Raw genomic sequence first — 22,867 nt, forward strand, 5'->3', positions numbered from 1 at the left:
CAGCCAAATGAGACATACAGACCATTACTGCGTGCCCGGGACAGAAAGATATGACGTACTGTGGATGAGGGCAATAGTTCGATACCAGGCGCATCTAGGAATGGAGGGAAAAATATTTAATAGACCGTCAGCCTGCCTTCGTTTACGAAACAATGTTGTCTTCAGATCCAGAGTGGAGTCTGAAAGGGAAACTGTATCTTCAGTACCTCACTTATCATACACGAGGTGAAATAATACTCCAGTACATCGTCATTAGCTTTCGGATGCACGAGGCATCTATATCTTGTGCGAAACTGAAATTACTTAAGATTATTCAGATAAATGCCTAGTTCCACATATTTGTCTAATAATGACAAATATCTTCAAAATATTTATCTTCACAGCCTCAGTTGTAAAATGTCACAAATGATTGCTGGTTTCGATCCCTTAATGATCATCATCAGAGGTGATTAATCAAAATCAAGAATTTTAAATTTATTTCTTTCCTTCTCATTTCTGTTCTTCTTCCTGCTCGTCCTCGCTCTCGCTTGTTTTCAGTTTCCAATTATTAATATTAATTTTTTCTGTGACGTTAGGTGGAGGATAACTTTAATGGGTAGCTCTAACGGATAAATTAGTAACAGCTGACAAAAGAAACAAGCTCAGAGGAACGCACATTCCTGGAATGGTTGTCCGCTGCAGATAATGAGGTCGCTAGTATGTATTAGGAGCTCCAAGAACGGGCAACAGTAATTTATTTTTTTCATTTTGTATAATCTGCTTCAAAATATATTTAAAAAACGGTCCATTTAGTTAACTAGATGATGGAACATCAAAAAATAAGTAAATATAAAAAAGTGTTAACGTCGAAGAAGTACGGATGGCAAAAATGCTGCAAGATGTCTCTAGCGAAAGAGCTACATGGTTACTATGCAATTCACACTAAATTGTTTGGCAGAGAGTTGGTAGAACCACTTTAAAGCTATTTCCTACCTTTCACTTTCGAACAGCATATGGGGAAACAGAACACCTGCGTGTTTCCATGTGAGCTCTGATTTCCCTCATTTTATCACGATGGTTATTTCTCCGTATTAGGCTGGAATCAACAAAATGTTCTGGCATTGAGAAGAGTTGGTGATTATAATATCGTGGAAACATGTCGGTGCAGCGAAAAATGCCTTTTTCTGTTGTTAGTATTCCTTCCAGGAGTAGTCTGCAATAACTGCTTCTGCTGTTAAGCTCCACATTCCCAAATGCTTCCCTTATGACGGGGTTTACAGAACATTATGCGTGAACGAATGAATGAATAAATAAATGAAAAACAATGCGACAGTGAGTTTTATGGCTACCCCACCATCTACATCTACATCCATACTCCTCGAGCCACCTTACGGTGTGTGGTGGAGGGTAGTTTCTGTATCACTGCCATCCCCCCCCCCCCCCCCCCCCCCCCCCCCCCCCCCTGTCCTGTTCCAGACCCGAATGCTCCGCAGGAAGAACTATTGCCGGTAAGCTTCCCTGTGTGCTGGTGTTTCTCTAATTTTACCATCATGGTTTTCCCGCTGAATTTACGTAGGAGAAAGTAATGTATAAGTTGACTCTTCTTGGAATCTACGCCCTCAGAGCATTAACAGATGCAGAACGCCTCTTGCAGTGTCTGCTTTTGGATTTGGCGGAGCGTCTCCATAACGCTTTCGCGCTTACTAGATGAACCTGCAAAAAAACGCGCTGCTCTTCTTTGGACCTTCTCTATTTCCATTATCACTCCTATCTGTTATGGACCCGGCTGACGTTCAGTATTCAAGTAGGGTCGAACGTTTTGTGATCTACCTCCCTTGTCGGTGGACGAGGATTCTTTCACGGAATCTCAGTGTCGCATATGCCTTGCCTGCTATTAGTTGTATGTGACCGCTCCATTTCAAATCACTCCGTGCGCACACTCCTAGATAATAAAATGTTCCGGTCTATTATGCAGTGGTCGAATGGATTTCACTTTAAAACCCGACGTTTCGTCGCCATCTGCGGAGGACATTTTCAAGGGGTATCGCAGCTTTGCTGAATATCCGATTCACACCCTGGCTCGCTACGGGCTGCAGCAAAATTCCGCTTCCACGAAGTGGTGTGACGTCACATGTTTTGAATACGCGAGCGCAATTGGCCGTTGTCGACTGCCGTCGTCCGCTGTCGCTATCACCCCATGACGTGAGAGTGGTACACATCTTCTCCAGCACCGGAATCCAAATGTCATTCAGTTTCACGTCGTCCTCACTCGTACTGAAATTCCTGAGATGTCTTGCAATCTCTGTGGTCTGTCTGTATAGCCTTTTATGATATCCACTTGCGGCTGCTAGTACTTGAGTCATATCAAAAAGAATGTGGTGGTCTCTTGGCTGTAAGGCATGTTCCGTAACAGCTGATCTGTCAATCTCCCCTCTTCTGCAATTGCCCATCTGCTCTTCGAGTGGTTTTTTGACAGTTATTTTGGTAGTACCCAGTACACCTCACCTCCGCCCCCCAACTACACGGTTGACAGTTCTTTTGGTAGTACCCACGTACACCTCCCCTCCGCCCCCCCCCTCCCCCAACTACCTTTCGGTAGTATCCACGTACACCTCCCCTCCGCCCCCCCCCTCCCCCAACTACACGGAATCCTATAAATTCCAGCTTTTTCCAGCGGTTGAGAACCATCCTTGGCCGATTTTAGGTGATCTTGTATCTTCCGTGTAGGTGTGTAGATTACCGCGATGTTCCGCTTTCTCAGGATTTTTCCTATGCGGTCAGTCACGTCCATAATGAATGGCAGGGAAACTTTCGATTTCACTGGCTCTTGAGCATCACTATAATTTCTACGCGAGGTATTAAAGCTCTTTTCACCTCAGTGAACGAATAACCATTTTTGAGCAATGCGTTGGTGAGATGTTTTAATTCTGCGTCAAGCAGCTCCGGTTCGCAGATTTTCCTTGCTCTATCCGCCAATGTTTTTATGACGCCTTGCTTTTGTTGTGGTTGGAGGTTCGAATCCCGGTGTAGATAACGATCTGTGTGCGTGGGTTTTTGTAAACCGTGTGGCTCAAGCTACCATTTTCTTTCTTGAAAACTAGTACATCTAGAAAATTTAATCTTCCGCCTGCCTTCTCCTCCTTGGTAAGCTGAATCATAGGACTGATCCCGTTCAGGCGTTTGTGAAAACGGTTCATATCCTCCCTGCCATGCCGGCACAGAACACACTTATCGTCCACGTAACGGAACCAGATATTCGGTTTCTTGTTCGTAGTTTCCAATCCTTGCTCCTCGAATTTTTCCATAAAGAAGTTCATTATAACCGGGCTTCAGGGGCTCCCCACAGCAACACCATCCGTCTGTTCATAGAACTCTTCGTTCCATTTTAAATACATGGTTGTGAGGCAATATTTAAACAGTTCTGCAAAATCAGGAGGAAAAATCCGATTCAGCTGTTGCAACACTTCATTGAGTGAGCCATAGTGAATAGTGACACCACATCAAAACTAACTAATGTGTCCTCTGTACCACGTCCGCAGATGGGGACGAAACGACGGGTTTTAAAGTGAAATCCATTCGACCCCGACGTAATAGTCCGGAACATTTTATTAATTGTGAAATTTCCGGCCGTGAAAGTCTGCATTCTACACACTCCTAGATAGTCTACGATTGCGAAATTGTGTTCAGATAAATCATTAGTGGGCTTCTGCTTGACACAATCATGTCTTTTCAATACCAGCCGGACGCTGTGGCCGAGCGGTTCTAGGTGCTTTATTCCGGAACCACGCTGCTGCTAGTGTCGCAGGTCCGAATCCTGTCCCGGGCATGGATGTGTGTGATGCACTTAGGTTAGTTAGGTTGACGTAGTTCTAAGTCTAGGGGACTGATGGCCTCAGATGTTAAGTCCCATAGTGTTTAGAGCCATTTGAACCATTTTAAATACCTGGGCATAATGTTACAAAACCATATGAAATGGAACGAGCATGTGAACATTGTGGTAGGAAACGCGAGTATATTGGGAAAATTTTGGAGAATTGTGGTTCACATGTAAAGGAGATAGCATATAGGTCGCCAGTGCGACCTATTCTTGAGTGCTCCTCGAGTGTTAGGATCCATACCAGGTCGGATCAAACAGAGACAACAAAGCAGCTCAGATGCGCGCTGCTATATTTGTTACCGGGAATTCAAATAGGGATATCTGGAGGGAAGGCGGCGTTCTTTCCGAGGAACACTACTGAGAAAATTTAGAGAGCCGCTATTTGAAGCTGATAGCAGAACGATTCTGCCGCCAACAACACACATTTCGCGTAAGGACTACGAAGATAAGATACGAGAAATTAGGGCTCATACGAAGGCATGTATACAGTCATTATTCCCTCGCTCTGTTTGCGATTGGGACAGGAAAGGAGTATGTATGTATGTAGATGTAGAACCACAATGTCATTTACGGTATATATATTGTGAAGGTACGGCCGAAGTTACTTTTACATCAGGCGATTTTTCTCCGTTGAGAATGTCATGGTGTGTTCCGTTTGCTAGAAAACGCTTCAGTCATGCCACACAGCTAGTCTGATATTCTGTTCGCTCGTATTTTGCTCATTAGATGGCAGTGGGGAATTGTATCGAACGCCTTCCGGAAGCCAAAGAACACGGCGTTCAAATGGTTCAAAAAATGGTTCAAATGGCTCTGAGCACTATGGGACCTAACATCTGAGGTCATCAGTCCTGCCGGCCGCGGTGGCCGAGCGGTTCTAGGCGCTTCAGTCCGGAACCGCGCGACTGCTACGCTCGCAGGTTCGAATCCTGCCTCGGGCATGGTTGTGTGTGATGCCGTTAGGTTAGTTAGGTTTAAGTAGTTCTAAGTTCTAGGGGACTGATGACCTAAAATGTTAAGTCCCATAGTGCTCAGAGCCATTTGAAGCAATCATCAGTCCTCTAGAACTTAGAACTAATTAAACCTAACTAACTTAAGGGCATCACACACATCCATGCCCGAGGCAGGATTCGAACCTGCGACCGTAGCGGTCGCGCGGTTCCAGACTGAAGCGCCTAGAACCGTATGACCACTGCGGCCGGCGGTTCAAATGGCTCTAAGCATTATGGGACTTAACATCTGAGGTCATCAGTCCCCTAGACTTAGAACTACTTAAACCTAACTAACCTAAGCACATCAAACAAATCCGTGCCCGAGGCAGGATTCGAACCTGCGACCGTAGCAGCAGCGCGGTTCCAGACTGAAGCGCCTAGAACCGCTCGGTCACAGCGGCCGGCGAACACGGCATCTACCTGGGCGTTGGTGTACTTCCAGGTCTCGTCGAAAAGGACAGCACACTGCGTATCATACGATCGTTGTTTTCGGAACTCAGGTAGATTCGTACAGAGGTCACCAAAGATGTCCTTTAAAAAGTTCATCCCCTTGTGGGCGGTATGTGCAGCCACCCTATCCTGTTGAAACCAGGCATTCACAATTTCGTCCTCATTCAATTCACTTAGGAAGGGCTCCAGAATGCAGGTGCAGTACCGTTCTGCATTTATGGTGTCCTCAAAGAAGATCGGCCCAATGATGCGCTTTTGAGTCACGGCGCACCAAACACCAACTTTTTGATCATGCAGTGGGGACACCTTAAATTCATGCGGATTCTCTGTAGTCCATAAACGACAATTCTGGCTGTTCACATAACCGGAAAGGTGAAACCATGCCTCATCCATGAAAAACGTTGTGCCAAGAATCCCCTCACCATTGACCTGCAGGAAGGACAGAACCCAGTTGGAAAAGTTCACATTAACATTCGGGCCTGTCGGTGACTCTCAGTTCATGCACGACCGATATTTTGTACGAATACATGGACAGTGACGTCCGGAGAATCTTGTGAGGGGAACCCACGTACACGTGGGCCTGCTGAGCTAAGCTAGTCGTCTAACCGATTTCTTTGGACTTTGCAGCATCATGTCTTGCACCTCCGCCACCCCGCCACCTTCTCTTCGGACGTGGACGTGAATGTGGATGGCCTCCCTGATTTTGGAGCATTATGAACGCTTCCGGTCTTTCATAACTTGGTGATGAGGTTCTGTACAGAATTGCGGTTAGGCATCTTCACTCCTGGGAACTTTGCTACAAATGTAGCTCCTACTGCTGAGGTAAACTTGTCTCCATTGCGGAATACATGCTCCGCAAGAAACACTCTTTGTTCAATCGTCAGCATGATGACCCGGATGACAATGATGTCACACAAGACGTTGGTCTTCAAACTGGACCTGCGAACAAATACAAATACCTGGTTAAATATGGTTCAAATGTGTTAAACAATGGTAAATGTTGTATTAATAATCGACAATCGTATCAGTCATTACTTGTCACACCACAACATGGCACTGCATAGCTACTTTCTGAACACCCGTTATGTTCCGATGTCATTACAGTAAGAATGTCTGGACAGATAGCTTCGATATGTCACTGACTTAACATTAAACCGAAACTTCATAGGATTTTCTCTCAAGTCAATAGATGTAATTTTACTTTCGAATTCTTCGAAAGCTTCACACATTGCTCTCCTTAGGATAATTTTCGCCTCGTTCGAATTTTGTGTGTCACTGATGCTTTGGCTACGTTTAAATTTCCAGTGAAGCTCTCATTGCTGTAGTAATAGTTTTCTAAAACGACTGTCGAACCACAGCGGATCTTTCCCATTCCCCACAACTTTGCTCTGCACTTAACTGTATAAAGCGTGTTGTACGGTACAATTTGTCCATTGATGCTCAACGTTGTCAGTGCTGGAGATGAAATTGTCATGATGACCGCGCAGGTAATCTGAAATCTGTTTCTTGTCGCTCTCGCTAAGCAAAGACATCTATCTACCTGTCTTTCATATTGCTACTGACAACCGAATGCAACGATGCTGCAACGGCCTTATGATCACTGATCCCTTGTTCTACGCTAACAGTAAGTAGTAACATTCGGGCCTGTCGGTGACACGGAGTCGGTTCTCTGCTTACCTGCCCAAGGTAGTTTACGGATAAGGCGTTTAGAACAATTTCACATGATTCCATGTCTCTACTACCTGCCTTAATCACTTGAGTATCCCAGCCCATCGACTCAACGTGCACATTGGATATGACTTATACGGCGCGGATCCCCGAAGAGCCGTTGTTTGAAACGGAACAGTATGACGCTAGATTGAAATACATAATAGATCCGAGCCCCAGTCTCTTTGGTGTTACAGGAATCATGCAATATTGATACATATTGGGCAAACTTTAGGAATTCATAGAGGAACATTGGTAAATTGTTGTCGATGGGGCGAAGAGAAGCACTAGAAGACTGGTAACATTTCAAGAAAAGCACTTTTTTCGTCTACCTTAAAAAAAAAACGAAAGGGGTGGGACATTACGACATTGGACTCGCATTTCTGAATCGTTGAAGGCACTTTGCCTGATGGTTCCATTGAAAAGAACTCGGTCAATTTCTTCCCCAAGTCTGTTGTTTTGTCTCGAGCGATCTCGACGTTAAACGCTCACCTTCCTTCCTTCTTTTTACCGTACAGAAAGAAACATGTTTGCTTTACATATCAGAATCCAGCTGCCTCGGAAGTGACAACTCTTCGTCATAGACAACAGTGTTATGTTTACTGAAACATCAGTACAGTATTTTTAATGACGTTGTTATAGTGCGCTTCTATTTAAGGCTCCCTTTGAATATTCAAATGAACATTGTAAGGCAAGGTGTTTTAACAATGTTTGAGAAACCTCGTTTTCATTCTTCTGTTGCAGATATAGTTAATCCTAAAGCACCGCCTGGCTCTAAAGATGCAACTAAAAGCTTTAACTACGATTACTCATACTGGTCACATAACGTAAGTATTACATCCACCGCAAAATAAACGTGTCTTACAGTCACACTTGCTCCAGAAATGTTAACTGTTTTTTTAAATTCTTGCAGCCAGCAGACCCTAACTTCTCAACGCAAAGGATGGTTTACAAGGACATAGGTGAAGAAATGTTACAGCACGCATTCGAAGGTAAGAATTTCGTCAAGTTTCTTTTACTCATTCATAATAGTGCTTCGGCCAACTTTTAATAGTATATCATTTCCACAGGCTACAACGTTTGTATATTTGCTTATGGCCAAACTGGAGCAGGAAAATCGTACACCATGATGGGCAGGCAAGAAGAAGAAGGACAAGAAGGAATAATTCCGCAGATCTGTAAAGACCTATTTCGAAGAATACACAACACGACAAGTTCAGATTCTAAATACACCGTTGAAGTAAGTTCTTTTCTTTCTTGCAGTGTTCACGAGATTTTTTCCTACGGACTACTGTGCATATTTTAGTTTTTAGAAATCAAGAATATCATTATGGAAGTTGATATCGTACTGCCTTGAACATTTAAAGCTAAGTCCCGATTATTCGCGCTTATAATAACCAAAATTACCGTGCGTTGAGTAATAGGCTAATTGTTCAAAAAGGGTAACTTTTATGGGAGAAGAAAAGCTATCTACTGTATGGCAGTAGAGTACAGATACTTTTTTCTTCAGCTCGTAGTCGGAGTTCTTAATCGATAATAATCGGAAGACTGCGGCGGATGGCGAAACAATCAAAAGTGGAACAGCCAACCTTAGCGGTCAAACAATATCAATGCTTCTTCTACTGGTAACAACTTATATATTTTCTACTAATTGACGGACTACTGCAATCATTTATTCACTTATTATGTATCATCTTAATATATTGTTCTTCGTCCATATTAGGTATGTAGGTAGCTGAATGGAATCACGCGCAGGCCAATTAAAAATGGTCATATGAGGGAAAAGCGAACTTACGCACGATGCATCTCTTACGATATCCGCGTCCATTGTCATTTTTGTGGACAAAGTGATGTATACTTGTTCGCCAGTTGAGTGAGTGAGTGACTACTGAGATAAAATGAAATCGCTGTTACGTGCTGCCCAAGTCTGTCGTTGCAAACGGGAAGTGCTAAACTGCGCTTAAAGGGCAACACCTGTAATAGGTATGCGAATCGTGGTAGCGGATTGTCCTCAAAGAACATAGTTTCATGGTTCAGTCAGGGTAGAGCAGCTTAGCAAAATGCGGTATCGAGAATAATAAAATAATTTTGTTATTGCTGTATCCAACATTTTTATTTATTTTACTTACTTATAGTGAAAACTTGTTCAACTCGAATGATCGGGACTTACCTTTGCGTGACTAAGATAGTTCGTAAGTTCAATTTAACGGTGTAGTTGTGAAGTGTTACTCTAAGCTCTGCACTGGACTGAGTCGCTCTTTTATGAAACATTTAGGTGAGCTACATGGAGATATATTGTGAGAGAGTGCGAGATCTGCTAAATCCGAAGAACAAAGGTAACCTGAGAGTAAGGGAACACCCGCTGCTGGGACCTTATGTGGAGGATCTGTCCAAGCTTGCAGTCACGTCTTACCAGGACATCCACGATCTCATAGATGAAGGAAACAAGGCCAGGTAGTGACAGTAACGATTCTCTTGTCTTTTGTTCATTACCGATACTTATTTTGATAAAGAACTTAAGACAGTTCAATTGATTCAGCAGTTCTTGCTAGAGATTGTGCTAGCAGTACTCTGAAGAAAGTAGTTTTAATTTGCTCATCTGAATATGTAATCGTCTCTCCTTTTGCCTGTTTTACGTTTTTCACTTGAGTCTTTGGTTAGTCACAGCAATGCATGCATCACAGTTTTTTTTTTTTTTTTCTTTCAAAAATAGTCTCAGTGATAAATGCTTTACAGTACATCTTTGCCTGGTGTTCGTTGCTAACAATAATCAATTTCGTTAGAACAACAGTTGGTTTTCATGCAGACTCTGGCTCATCGTCTAGAGATCAGTGTGAATTCAGTATTCTGCTGCGAAGACCTTCAATAAGCCCCCATTAGACATAACAAAAAATAAGTAAATCCCTAAAGCACAAACAATGAAGTGTCAACCAGTTCTCCAGAAGTGTCTATACTCAAGCACTGAAGATTTCTATCGAGTATATGATAACTACTAATGTCTGTTGTAACTGGGCTTCTTGCCATTTAGCAAACAGATAACTGGTTTTCCTACTAATTTTGCTGTGTTCATTTTGGGCTAAATAAACAGATTGTAGCGTGTTAATGATAGTTTATTTTTAATTTTTGTGACAGCTGAATTGTCATGTGCACTGTGACACCTTTTACGTCAGTGATGTGACTCATGACCATGAATAAATACATTAATGTATAAATGCTACAGCCTTAATTTGCCAAGATGGCCGTATATTCTGATCAGACCATCATGATGTATATTTTCTACTGCGTCCTTAAATCGCACTGTGCAAATAGTTGGTTTTTCATCTTAAATCATGACTGCTATTGTTTAAACTGAGCAAAAGAGACCTTTTTTCGAATAATGTATTAGAAACACATTCAATTTCAGCAGCTTTCTGTTAATTTACTGATGGGGGACCAATTTCACACACTTCAGTAAAATGTAACTCCCAATCAGCATGGTCAGAAATATGCCAAAACCAAACCATAATGTTGATTGTAATGGGTAAATTACATGCAGGAGCAAGGAAAGCTTAATAAGTGTAGTTTGCAAAGCTAAGAGACTAGGTCTTGTTCTTGAAATTTTGTATCCTATTAATATATCACGGACAATCTTTTGATAAATATGGGATATGCTTAAGCAACTTTATAAATGTTGATTTCGTGCCTACCATAAACATTTTACATAGATTAGATCATATACTTTTCCTCAATGCTCCTGAAGCATTTTCAATGCAGCAATAGTTAATGGCTAAATGTAAGGCAGAGAGGTGTGAAACATTGCTTTGATGGTGTATTTCCAGTGAAAAAAAATCTGTGCTGCCACACATCAGTTTATTGGAGGCAGTACAGAGTAGGATACTGAGAAAAAGGAACAAAACGGAAAATCTCACATGAGCACTGCTAGTTTGTATAATACGTTTCAAGTTATGAAAGGAGCAGCCACAGAAATAACATTTCATTCTGTTATTCACAAGGGATCAGTATAAATCCAAAGAGGACTCTCAATGCTTTATCAGATTTTGATTGTTTTCCGTACACATCTTCTCTTCTTTCACTTCTAACCAGAAAGAATTTTTTTGTCATTTATCTATGCCAAACTGGATATTATTTGCCTCAGTGGGGTCTTTCTTATTTTCTATTTCATTATGAGAAATAGATATTCTGCACGTTATAATACACAGTAGTTTTTCAATATTATCTCCACAGTATTTTGACCCTAATGATGGCAGCTTTCTCAGAATCAGAGTACACATGGTACACCATTTATGCTGTGGCATGTGAAAGGCCCATTGCCTCTACGACCTCATATATGGAGTGTCTCATGGATCAGGGATCCACAGTTGGGTGACAGTGAAATGCACTGTTGTGACGACAGCCAGTAAAAGGGCTAGGGCTAATGACATCCCAGTCATGTAATACCCTGAACAATTCCATTCACTGAGGCAAGCATCACAGTCCTTTCTGGCGTGGAGTCTACATTACTCTGGATGGCAATGCATGTTTTGCATTTCAGATAAAATGTTTGTTTCTGGACTGAATTTTATATGTTCCATGGAATGACAGACATGCCCTTCAAACGTTACACATATTTAAGGGGAAAAAAAAAATCTTCACATGGGTCTCACTCATCTTACACACATCAGGATTTAAACTATGGAAAATCCATGATAGAATGATGACAATATTATGAAAATGACAGATTGCTACTCACCATATAGCGAATATGAGTCGTAAACAAGCGCAACAAAAAGACTATTAAGCACGTAAGCATTTGACCAGAAGGCATTCTACCAAAATAGGCATCATACTCACACACATTCACGCAAACGCAGCTTACACAAACACACACAACTACTGTCTGTGTGTGAATGTTTGTGTGTATGTTGTCTGTTTCAGAAGAAGGCCTTCTGGCCGAAAACCTATGTATTTAGTAGTCTTTTTGTTGTACCTGTCTGCGACTCAACAACTCTGCTATATGGTGAGTAAAAGTCTTTCCTTTTCATAATATTGTCATCAGGATTTAAATAAGACATCTGTCTGGCTGTGTGGAGTAGTCCCTTTCATCTCAAAGACAGTAATAAGGTGTGATGCCATCGAATGCATGACATACTGAAAGTGTTTGGGATCCGTCCTGATCTGTGACTGTCCTACCAAGACCCACAATTCGTAGAAATTAGCCAGGACTGGCTCAGAGCTCACATATCACTCAGTGATTCTTGGATGTACTCAAAAGAACGTAGTTCACATCACATGGTCACCACACAAGCACCCCTATGTCTGTGGAGTATTTAAGTCATTCTGACAGTTTGAGAACAAAGGACCTTATTCAGGTTTGCAGAGGTTGCTGTTGGCAAGCAAATGAATACACAAGATTGTGCAATAGATAACCATATTGTTTGCTGATGAGATGATATCATATGTGTTAGTTATCATATTTGATTCCATATAAATGTCCCCCACATGAAAATACTTTTACCATCTGCCTGAATATTACCTAGTTGGCAAGCTGAGTACATCTCTTATCGTTTTTGATGTAGGCTTTACTTGCATCATGTTGTTAGCCTAGGCCTATACATAATGTGTACTGCGACTCATCAGTCCTCCATCCAAGCTAATCCTTGTGCCTTGTGTGTCCAGTGAGCAGAGGTATGTCTCTGGGGCTGTAGATTCTGCACCCCTTAGTAAAGAAGTGGTTCTAGACAGTATGGCTGCTTACTTGCTCTTGTGTGCAGCAGAATCAGCAAGTGATTTGCTGCATTGTCTATCAGCTGTTGCAGTCCATAATAGTGAACATAAAGCCTTGTCATCAACATGTTGTTGTCCACAGTATTTTACCCTAATAATTGTGGTTTTCTCTGAATCAGAGTACAAGTGGTACAGCATTTATGCAGAGGTATATGAAAGGCCCATTACCTGTAAGACGTCATGTATGGAGTGTCTCGTGCATCGGTCACCCACTGTTGGGCCACAGTGAAATGCACTGCCATGATGACAGCCAGTACAAGGGCTATTAACATCCCTGTCATATGATACTCTGAACAGTTCCATTCACTGTTGCAACAGGAGTATTGTTTCTCCGATACAGCATTTATTTCTATTCAGTATTCTACGAATGTGTGACCGGTTCAGGTATATACTTGCAATCTTTTGTCCCTTATGCATGTATTAAGTGCATTAACTTAACATGAAAATTGCCACCCGTTATGGTGTGAGGTTTCATATCAGGATATAATCTCACACTTGCTATCAATTCCCCTCTCTCCTCCTCTCCTCTCCTCTTCTCTGCTCCCTTCCCCACATCCCCGACCTTTCTTTCTCTTTTATTGCCCTATAGGTGGAACATGTGGTTCTAAAAACAAGTATTTTCTTTTTCCTTTTGTCCATGATATTTGGTACGTATTCTGTCAATTCAGCAGGTCCTGAACTGTCTTTTTCGCATAATTTCAATGAACAATCATTATTAGCTTTTTTGCTGCTTGCCTCTGCCAAATGTTTCATAATTTCATTTTCTACCAGTTGTATATGCATAAAAAGTGGAGTACAGTCAGGATGGGAGGGTGTGCGTCAAAATGAGTGTTCTCAAAGTAAAATAGTGAAATGTAGTGAACTTGGACTTTGTCCTGAAATTACATAGTACAGAAGGGCTCACTTTGGGCAGATGTAAAGGACGACTGTCAATCTAGGTGAAGAAAGGGAATAAGTAATGTGAGAGAGGTGGTTCAAGTTCAAGTAGCTGGTGCCCAGACCAGGAGAAGGCCGAGGAACAGGAGAGCATCTAGGCTATGCCCTGCCCTCCGAGACACTCCAGCAACCACACACAACTTGTTTCCCCACATTCCCTATTGGTCGCCTGGGTGGTGTGTGTAGAAGGTTTATTCAACAGAGAGCCATAAAGACTACCCTTAACAGAAAGACAATGTGATGCTGTTTCTACGGTTCTCACAGACTTGTAAACACTGTACAGATGTAGGAAGTGGAGCAGGACTAGTGTTTGTAAGATATGGTCCATAACTTGTAAATAAAAGTTTGCATAAAGATTCTAAAATAAGTTTAGGCTAGCTGTTCACCATGTACAACCATTCCTCCTCCTGCAGGGGTGGTGGCTCACAAATTTTACGGTTCACCAGCCACTGTCTTGGAAAGAGGGGACTTATGGGCAAGAGGAGAGCAAGTGTTAATTCATATTTCATATTTGTCAGCAGGGGTTGTAACAATAACATTTCTTTTGAATGAGATAGTTTGAAACTGAAATAATCTTTCCAGTATATGTTAATAGTGACGATGTAGCAGTTAGATATTAAATTAGTGGCTATTTACACTAAAATAACCAAATATTGCAGATGATCTCAGAATAATTAGTAAAAATCAAGTCTAAGTACAGAAACACTTCTTTAAACAATATCTACACATTATTTCCATGTATGAAATTACCATTTGCTAAACCATTCACAATGCATTAATCTTCCTACAGCATAAGTCTTTTCATTGTTTTCATATATTCACATTATCATGCTTCACTGCTTATTTACAAGACCTATACCCTAGAGTTGTAAAAGCAAGGTTCTAATACTAAAATCCCTGGTAAATTAACAACCAGGGTGGACACAGTGTGCAAAACTGCACACATGCAGTATGAGGCTCAGCCTGTGTTGACACTACTCTGTACATCTCAGCTTTGTTTGATCGTTCTCAGAACTACTCTGTGCAGCATGACATTTCATTTAACAGTGTGATGCCACACTGTTTCTTCCGGTATTTGGTGTGGTGCTTTTTGGTTGGGTTGACTGTGTTTAGTTTGGCAGAAACATAGTGGCAACACTGTTTTTACTTCGCATGGTATAAAAGATGTTCAAAGAGCCAGTGACTTTTTACATAAAAAGAGGCAGTCTAGTGATCTGTCATCACAAGCATTGAGAATTCTCAATAACTATTTTGTAGTTGTGTAAGTGATGGATGCTTCTGATTTGCTATAAGCTGGCATTATAACACCGTGCACAAAGAATTGAAAGATTAAATTGACAATGAAACAGCAAACCATTGCAACAGTTAATGTTCATTTGTACAGTATTCATTGTTTAGTGTGTCAGTTAGTGCTCATGAAGCACATGATGAAATTGGTGATACAAATAGCAAGTTTTCTGAAGTCACACACATTAATACACCATCAGTTTCAAAAGTTTTGGTAGAATCAAATGAAGTGCGTATAGACATTATGTATTACTGTGGAGTATGTTGGTTAAGACAAGGGGCATATCTGGAACTATATTTTGATTTAAGATCTGACATTGTTGAACTTCAGGAAAAAAACAAAAGCAGGGATCAAAATTAGGAGATACAGAATGGAGTGCTGACTCCACATTTTTATTGAACTTCACCACATAAGACTGTGTTAAGATATTTAAAAAGAAAATCAGACTGTGGAAGGGACAGCTTCTGACAAAGAATTTCTCAACTGTTTTTGAGCTCTTTTTATGACTGTTTGTCATTTCTGTTGATACTTCTCTGTGCACTCTGATCACTCTGCAGTGTAATTACTGTTTAGAAGACAATATCTTTTACATTTAAACTGTCGTGGCTTTCTATGACTTTTCCCTCATGAAGTTTTTCTCCATAATGAGGCTACAACCATGGTATCAATGTTTCAATCAACGTACATATGTGAAAGGGATTAAAAAATTAAATAAGTTTCATGATTATGTGGCAGCCTGAGTGACAAAAATCTGCAAAACTGATTGTGTTTGTCCATCTGCTGATAGTTTGTGCAAAGTTTATACTTTATTATGTCTTCATCAAGCCAAAAATAATTAAATAATACTGAAAATTTGTCTTTCTGGTGATCTGTGTTGTTGAGAAGTGTGAAATGTGAAACTAAACAACATGCAACAGTTCATTGTTCTTTGCTTGACTGAACTGCTATCTAATAGTGTGTGACACAGTTTCTCCACCTTACTGCTTAGACAACATGATGTGATAGTTGAGGAAGTGCGCAGTCAAATGAGAGATATCTGCATGTGTGCATGCAGAATTCTTATCCCTCCCTTACTTAGGTGGTGGAGCCATAATACAAAATCAAAGATGAACCATTTCTAACAGCAGAGCCTCAGAAATTGTAATGGTTGAACTCAATGAGAAGGGAAGCAAAATGCCTCAGTAATTGTCAGTGGAAAGGCAAGATAGAAAACATCAGTACTGCCAGAAGGAATTCAGCATTAACTATCCTTCTTCAACAAAAGAAGGAAAACAGAATAGTAGCAGCAGTACAGCAAGATTGTAAGAATTAAGAGGGGTGGGTGTAAAATTGGATGGACAGTATTAGACTGCAGTCGCCCATTGATGTAAAATTACAGCACAGATTGACAGAACACATAACTGTGCTCCCCTCCCCCCCCCCCCCCCCCCCTCCACCTCAGCAGTGTGAAGAAACTATACCACTGAAAAATGTTAAACATCAATCTGGACTTGCTGCAGGAAAGAGAAAGGCAGTTACCAAAACTCAAAAACACAGCACTGAGCAAGGAAGAAACTCAAGAATGAATATGAGATAATGCTTGGGATTATATTACTACTAAAATTAAAATTCTATGGAGCATAAATGTTAATTAAAATTTATGACCAGATACTGCACTTCAGTTGATAATTGATGTGAAGATGGGTGAATATTCATCCAAAACTAGTAATCACTGAATGTTATATGATTGTGATCTGGACTATTACAAGATACTGTCTGTACAAAGATGTTTAGCCTCGTTAAACTTTTAGATTGCTTGTGTCCTCATTAACTATGTCAGGAAGTAACATAATGTGTTGTCAAATACGCATGAAAGATTTCTAAAACACCACTGTCCTTATAGTAAAAATGGCTGCGATACTTTAAGTTTCAAATAATACAGTGACAAAACGAATGTGTATTTACTACTAAATACAAAGTTTAAATTAGTAGGCGTAACCCTAACAGTTGTGTAATATATCAGAATTAATGTTATATGGTACTGCTACAATGGCAGTTATGATCTTTCTAGAACTGTGACAAATGTTTACTACAGCTTCAACTGCATTGAGGTGCAAGGCAAGAGGCTTGAGACATGAGGCAGTGGGAAGCTCAGCTGGTGCAGTTGTCCCATGGTGATTTAAACTTGATTGTAGCAAACCATGTATAGCAGGTAGAGGTGGAGTTTATGATGTTACCCACATCAACGGCTGCTGTATGTTTAGTGGTGGAAAAGGAGGGGTAGCTGTGCATCTTTGTGTGGCTTGTTTATCTCATCTCAGATGCAAGAGCTGTGTGCCAGGCCGTGACAGGAGCTGCACAATGATTCACACTTCACCTCATACCGTAGAGGTAACTCATGTTCTAAAAGGGGAATTCCAATACTTGTGCAACTCTCCACATTAATTCATCTTTAACTCTATAATATCTTTACATTATCTCTCAACATCAGTCTCAACTTCCACTTACGAGCAACAGTATTCAGTAAATATATTATCATATCAATCATAATGCTTCATTAGTTTTGTGCAGCATGACACATTATAATCACTTCCTCTGCCACTCCATATTTTTTTTGTAAAGACACATTATGGAACAAAATATTTGCGAAGGAAGAAAAGCAAATTAATGAAGGTGAAGGAGAAAGGAGAAAAAGAGAAAGGGGGAGGGGGGGGGGGGGGGGGGGAGGGGGTGAATCAGTCCTGCAACCTGGGATGTCACACAGCATTCTAACAGCATTGGCGACAAAAGGTGCTGATCATATTTCTGGGACAGTATGATGCCCCTGCATGCTTATAGTCGCCTATTCTCACTAGTAATCTGTTTGACTCTTCCAGAATTGTCAGAATGTAATGGTTTGCAGCTTTTCTGGAAGACCTAAATGCTGGTGTCAGGTCTGTATCTGGCCCTGAAACAAAAACTCGCTCCCACCAAAGTTTACACGATTTGGCTAATCCCATGGTGCACAGATATTGTTGGTTTTGGGTGAGACCCGGCCTCTGAGTAGAATGTATTGTAAGGCCCTCAATGCTCTCACATATGTGTAGGTGGAAACCCATTCCCATCAGTGGTATGAAATGGTGGGCAGATGTTGACATGATAGATGGAAGAGAGAGTGTGGATCCTGACATGAAAACAAAATGGAAGAAAATTCCACAGCCAGATCAGAGTCTTTGTGGCACTACTCGACAACTCGCAAGTTGCAAGGTCCTGTATAAGAAAAATTTCTACCCAGTAATCATCTTAAAAGTCATATTTAACAAACACACATCTATAAATATTTCTGTCCACAGACAGTGTCTTCTTACTTATTCTTCATATCCATACCCAACTGTCAAAGAAGCAATGTTGCTAGTGCTATAGAGTCTCGGAAGTGCAAGATAACTACTGGTAATAGATAGTTTCCTAACCTTACCGCATTTGTATTTTATTCTACCCATAGTCTTCTCTATAAATTACAGTTGAAGATGAAGTAATAAAATTCTCTTGATCATTTTCCATTAAAAACTATAATTGCAAGTGAACTTACCAAAGTGTGGCACAATGTGCATAGACAGAGTGATGCCGGTAGGCTGCAGGTAGCTAATGGGGAAACATCTGTGGGGCATGGTGGGTCGTAACAACCATAGACAGCATGCACATGCATTTGGCCCGTCACAGGCAACCCCTGGTAAGGCTGCAGGAACAGCGTGGACTCATCACGATTTGCAAGCATCATGCATGCAGACAGGTTCACAATAGAGCTCGGGCTCAGCAGTGATGTGCGGCAACTGGAAACCTCTGGCCGGAGCTGGCTGGCAACACCAGTGAGAGGTGCCAACTCATACACAGCACATGTAAACAGTGTGTTGTCTTACTGCACAGCTCTGTGAACTAGCAGTGTGAGTAGGGCTGCACTGGCCGACAGGCAGCATTCTGTGGACTCAGACATGGACTGTGCCTGCTATGGTAGTGGAATGTGCAGGTGCAATGCACTCCAGGCAGAACTGCTGATGCACTGCTGCATCTAGTATGTGGCAAAATAACAGCAGTGACATCTTCTTCCACTGGCCACACAGCATTGAATGTGAACCAAAGTTTTGCGGCCTCCTTTCAGGTGGAACAGTGGGAAACCCTGACTTCTTGACACCAGTTTGTACGAGCCTGAAAAGTAGAGTTTGGTTGGGTAGTAGAGGAAGGCATCGGAACAGAAGTTTTCAAGACAAAAGAGTAAACTGAAGTAAACCAGGACTATATTCTGAAATTACAGAGTACAGAAGGGCTCACCTGGGGCAGGAGTAAAGGACCACTGCCAGTCTAGGTGATTGAATGCAAGAAATGGAGTAGGCATTGTGAGAGGAAGTTGTTTGTATTGAATGGCTGGTGGCAGGTCTCGGAGGACAGAAACATAGGTAGATGACAGTGAGCCGTCTGCTCTATCTGAAGGCTGAAGTACAAGGGAGTGTCTAGATTTTGTTCTACCAACTTTCCTGCAACCACACATGTGACTCATTTCCCACATCCCTATTGGTCACCTGGGTAGTGCATGTAGGTGATTCAGCAGAGCGGTGAAAAGTATACCCTTACTGGAAAGGTGGTGTTATGCCAATTCCATATTTTCCACAGGCTCATAGGCAATGAACAGACGTAAAGAGTGAAGCTGGATAAGAATTTGAAAGATGTGGCTGATACCTTCTAAATAAAATTTTGCATAAAAATTCTAAAATGTGTGCAGCCTGGCTAGCCATCCTGTACACAGTGACCTATTGTTAAAGCTGCCACTTTTGTTGTAAAAATATACATTAAGTCTCAAACTGTGGCATAATATTATATATCTTTCAGTTTATATATAATCTGTTTGTTGCCCATTGAATTGAAGATGCCGTTAATTACCTGTATGTTTTGCTCAAAAACATGTATTTCATTTGCAGGACAGTGGCAGCAACAAACATGAATGAGACATCTAGCAGATCTCATGCAGTGTTCACAATATTTTTTACTCAGCAACATGTTGATAAGGGCACAGAGTTAACTACTGAGAAAGTAAGTAAAATCTCATTGGTTGACCTTGCTGGTTCTGAAAGAGCAGACTCTACTGGTGCCAAAGGAACAAGACTCAAGGAGGGAGCCAACATCAACAAAAGTCTCACCACATTAGGAAAAGTCATTTCAGCTCTGGCTGAAGTGGTGAGTATCGAAATGATTCTTATACATCATTTTTGCAGTATTTCTGTGTAAAAAAAGTATTTAAATATAATTCCATTTTTTCTCTTTTCATGCTTATTCTGTAACTGTCTGACAAGGCGGTGAGTAATCTTGTTTGTTTCTGTCTTTTTTTCTTGTAAGAAGAAATATGCTCTAAGCGATATATCTGCATTTTATTTTCAGGATTAAAAAAAATCTGGTGTATAATTGAGTTACAAAATATTTCAACAAGAGAAACTTATAATGCAGAAGTCCCAAAATTATTGCCACTCTGATACACCAAAGGATAGCTGCAATAGATCTCCTTCATGAAATAAAGAATCTTTTCAGATATAGTTAAAATACCAAAAAATGTCTCAGAAATATTTTTAGTGTGATCATGAAGTATTACACAAGCCATTCTTTAGATTCAGAAGTGAAGTGGTGCTTAGGTTAAAATATTTGACACATTAGGAAAATTTCATGTTACATTAGAAATGTTTGAAACTTGTCAGAAGAGCTTTGCCCCCCACAAGAGTGACAAAGAACTGCACAAGCTTGATTGATAATATTTCTGTAGATAATAACAGAATCGGTAACATATGTGTAAGACAGATTTTAAGTGGTGTTTGTGGCCATGATGGACAGCTGTTGAAAATGCATGTTGTAAGCCCTGCTAACAAGAGTTGTTATATCAATAGATCCTTTAGATTAATCAACGGTAAAAATCTGCAAACGTTCAGTGGGCATTTGCAACATTTGGAATGGGGCACAGTGTATCAGATTAAAATGGCAGTGATAAATGTTACATGCTCTTGAACGAATATGTTTCACTGTTTGGTGCTGTATTTCATAAGAAAGTTAAAAAAAGAATCACCCTGAGTGATTGTGGGAGACTGGCTCATGAATGGAATCAACACATCCTGTTCAACAAAGAGAACACTTTCTACTTCATTCAGAATAGTAATAAACCTCAGGATAGGGAGTGCTACAATTTATAGTGTAGCATACTAAAGAATATGATTTAAAAAATCAAAAGTGTGTTCACTAAAGCAGAAACTGACAGTATAATAATAAAATAAAAACAATTGGAAGGTTCTGAAAAGGGAGACAGACAAAATATCAGAGGATGTAGACTGTACCAAAGTTGGTCATAATGGCAGCATAGTGGATGAAGATGAAATAGAAGCCAATATCTTCAGCAACCAATTTTGACAGTAGTTGATCACATTGGTTGTAAAGGGTCTTTAAGTTAGAGCCTTGAACCTTCTACAAAAATCAGTGCACAACAGAATTAGTCAGATGCACTGTATAGCAGATGAAATACAGAGAGTGGTTAAGAGACATGAAAAAGAAAAATTCCTTTGATGGGGACAATATATTAGTCAAATTACTTAAGATCTCCTGTAAATGTATTCTTATGAAGTTCTCTGTCACCTATCTAAAGAGTTTCTAAATCTAAATAAATTTAAAGTTTACTTGAAAACCTCCATTACTAAAACATTCATCTCAGCTTCCTCTCAGCACCCAGTAGCCTACACACATGCAGCATTCCACCACAGGATCTGTCATCTCCTTTCTATTGCTGTCTACCAAGGAGCTTGTGACCATGAACTTGATACAATAGAAACAATAGTTATTAATAATAAATTTAAATGCAATCTTATTGGAAGAAGGAAGCCAAAAGCAATATTTTAAAAGGTGAAGAGTTTTTCTGTGATTTCCATGTTCCACAACGATTAGGTAGAGGTTTCTTCAATACAAAGGATAAACAACTGGCCATTGTGAAAAGTGGGGTTTTTAAGACCATCTACTGAGAGTGTCAGTCTTGCTATACTGGACTGACAAAGATGTCAATCTGTACTAGACTGAGAGACGCCATAGAGGCTGGAGATGAAAGGATGCAGATTCATCCTTTGCTGAACAGTGGTTAAATGATACCCACAAATATGTAGTAGATGTAAAAGTCCTACACATAGAGGGAAAGGTGGAAAGCTCACTCAATTAGAAATAGTAGTAATTATAACACAGAAGTGTGTATCCACCCCATCTACTACTGAATTAGGTAGAGGTTTCTTCAATACAAAGGATAAACAACTGGCCATTGTGAAAAGTGGGGTTTTTAAGACCATCTACTGAGAGTGTCAGTCTTGCTATACTGGACTGACAAAGATGTCAATCTGTACTAGACACCATAGAGGCTGGAGATGAAAGGATGCAGATTCATCCTTTGCTGAACAGTGGTTAAATGATACCCACAAATATGTAGTAGATGTAAAAGTCCTACACATAGAGGGAAAGGTGGAAAGCTCACTCAATTAGAAATAGTAGTAATTATAACACAGAAGTGTGTATCCACCCCATCTACTACTGAATGAATAATCTCAATTCAATTATTCATCCCTTTTAAACAACACCATAACCTCTACATGGGAGAAAAACCTTGATACCATCTTTCGTAAATATATAATGACACAAATAACCATCCCTGTGCACGTAGCTTTACTCCAGTGTGTGTTTATTCGTAGTTACGGTAAATGCTGTCCTAATGAATGTTGTACCATACAAAAGTAACATTAGCAAAGAAGTCAATAGAGATAACTTTTATAGTTTAAATCAAAAAATGATAGATTAAGAAGCTGACATGTTTGTCTTTGCTTGGTTGTCATCTTTGGAATCAGATGTGTACTTGAAAAT

General features: G+C 40.6%; 1 protein-coding gene across 1 annotated transcript in view; it reads left to right on the forward strand.

The window, feature by feature from the left end:
• The window catches only part of LOC124596563 (kinesin-like protein unc-104), a 334,536-nt gene that overhangs the window by 165,285 nt on the left and 146,384 nt on the right, over positions 1–22,867 (forward strand). Inside the window, exons 3-8 of the mRNA XM_047135747.1 lie at positions 7,747–7,829; positions 7,916–7,994; positions 8,073–8,242; positions 9,278–9,456; positions 19,918–20,173; positions 20,290–20,292. Of these exons, the coding sequence (XP_046991703.1) occupies positions 7,747–7,829; positions 7,916–7,994; positions 8,073–8,242; positions 9,278–9,456; positions 19,918–20,173; positions 20,290–20,292 (770 nt within the window). The remainder of the gene's footprint in view (positions 1–7,746; positions 7,830–7,915; positions 7,995–8,072; positions 8,243–9,277; positions 9,457–19,917; positions 20,174–20,289; positions 20,293–22,867) is intronic.

Source organism: Schistocerca americana, chromosome 2, assembly GCF_021461395.2.
Source record: "Schistocerca americana isolate TAMUIC-IGC-003095 chromosome 2, iqSchAmer2.1, whole genome shotgun sequence".
In the NCBI taxonomy this organism is placed as follows: Eukaryota; Metazoa; Arthropoda; class Insecta; order Orthoptera; family Acrididae; genus Schistocerca; species Schistocerca americana.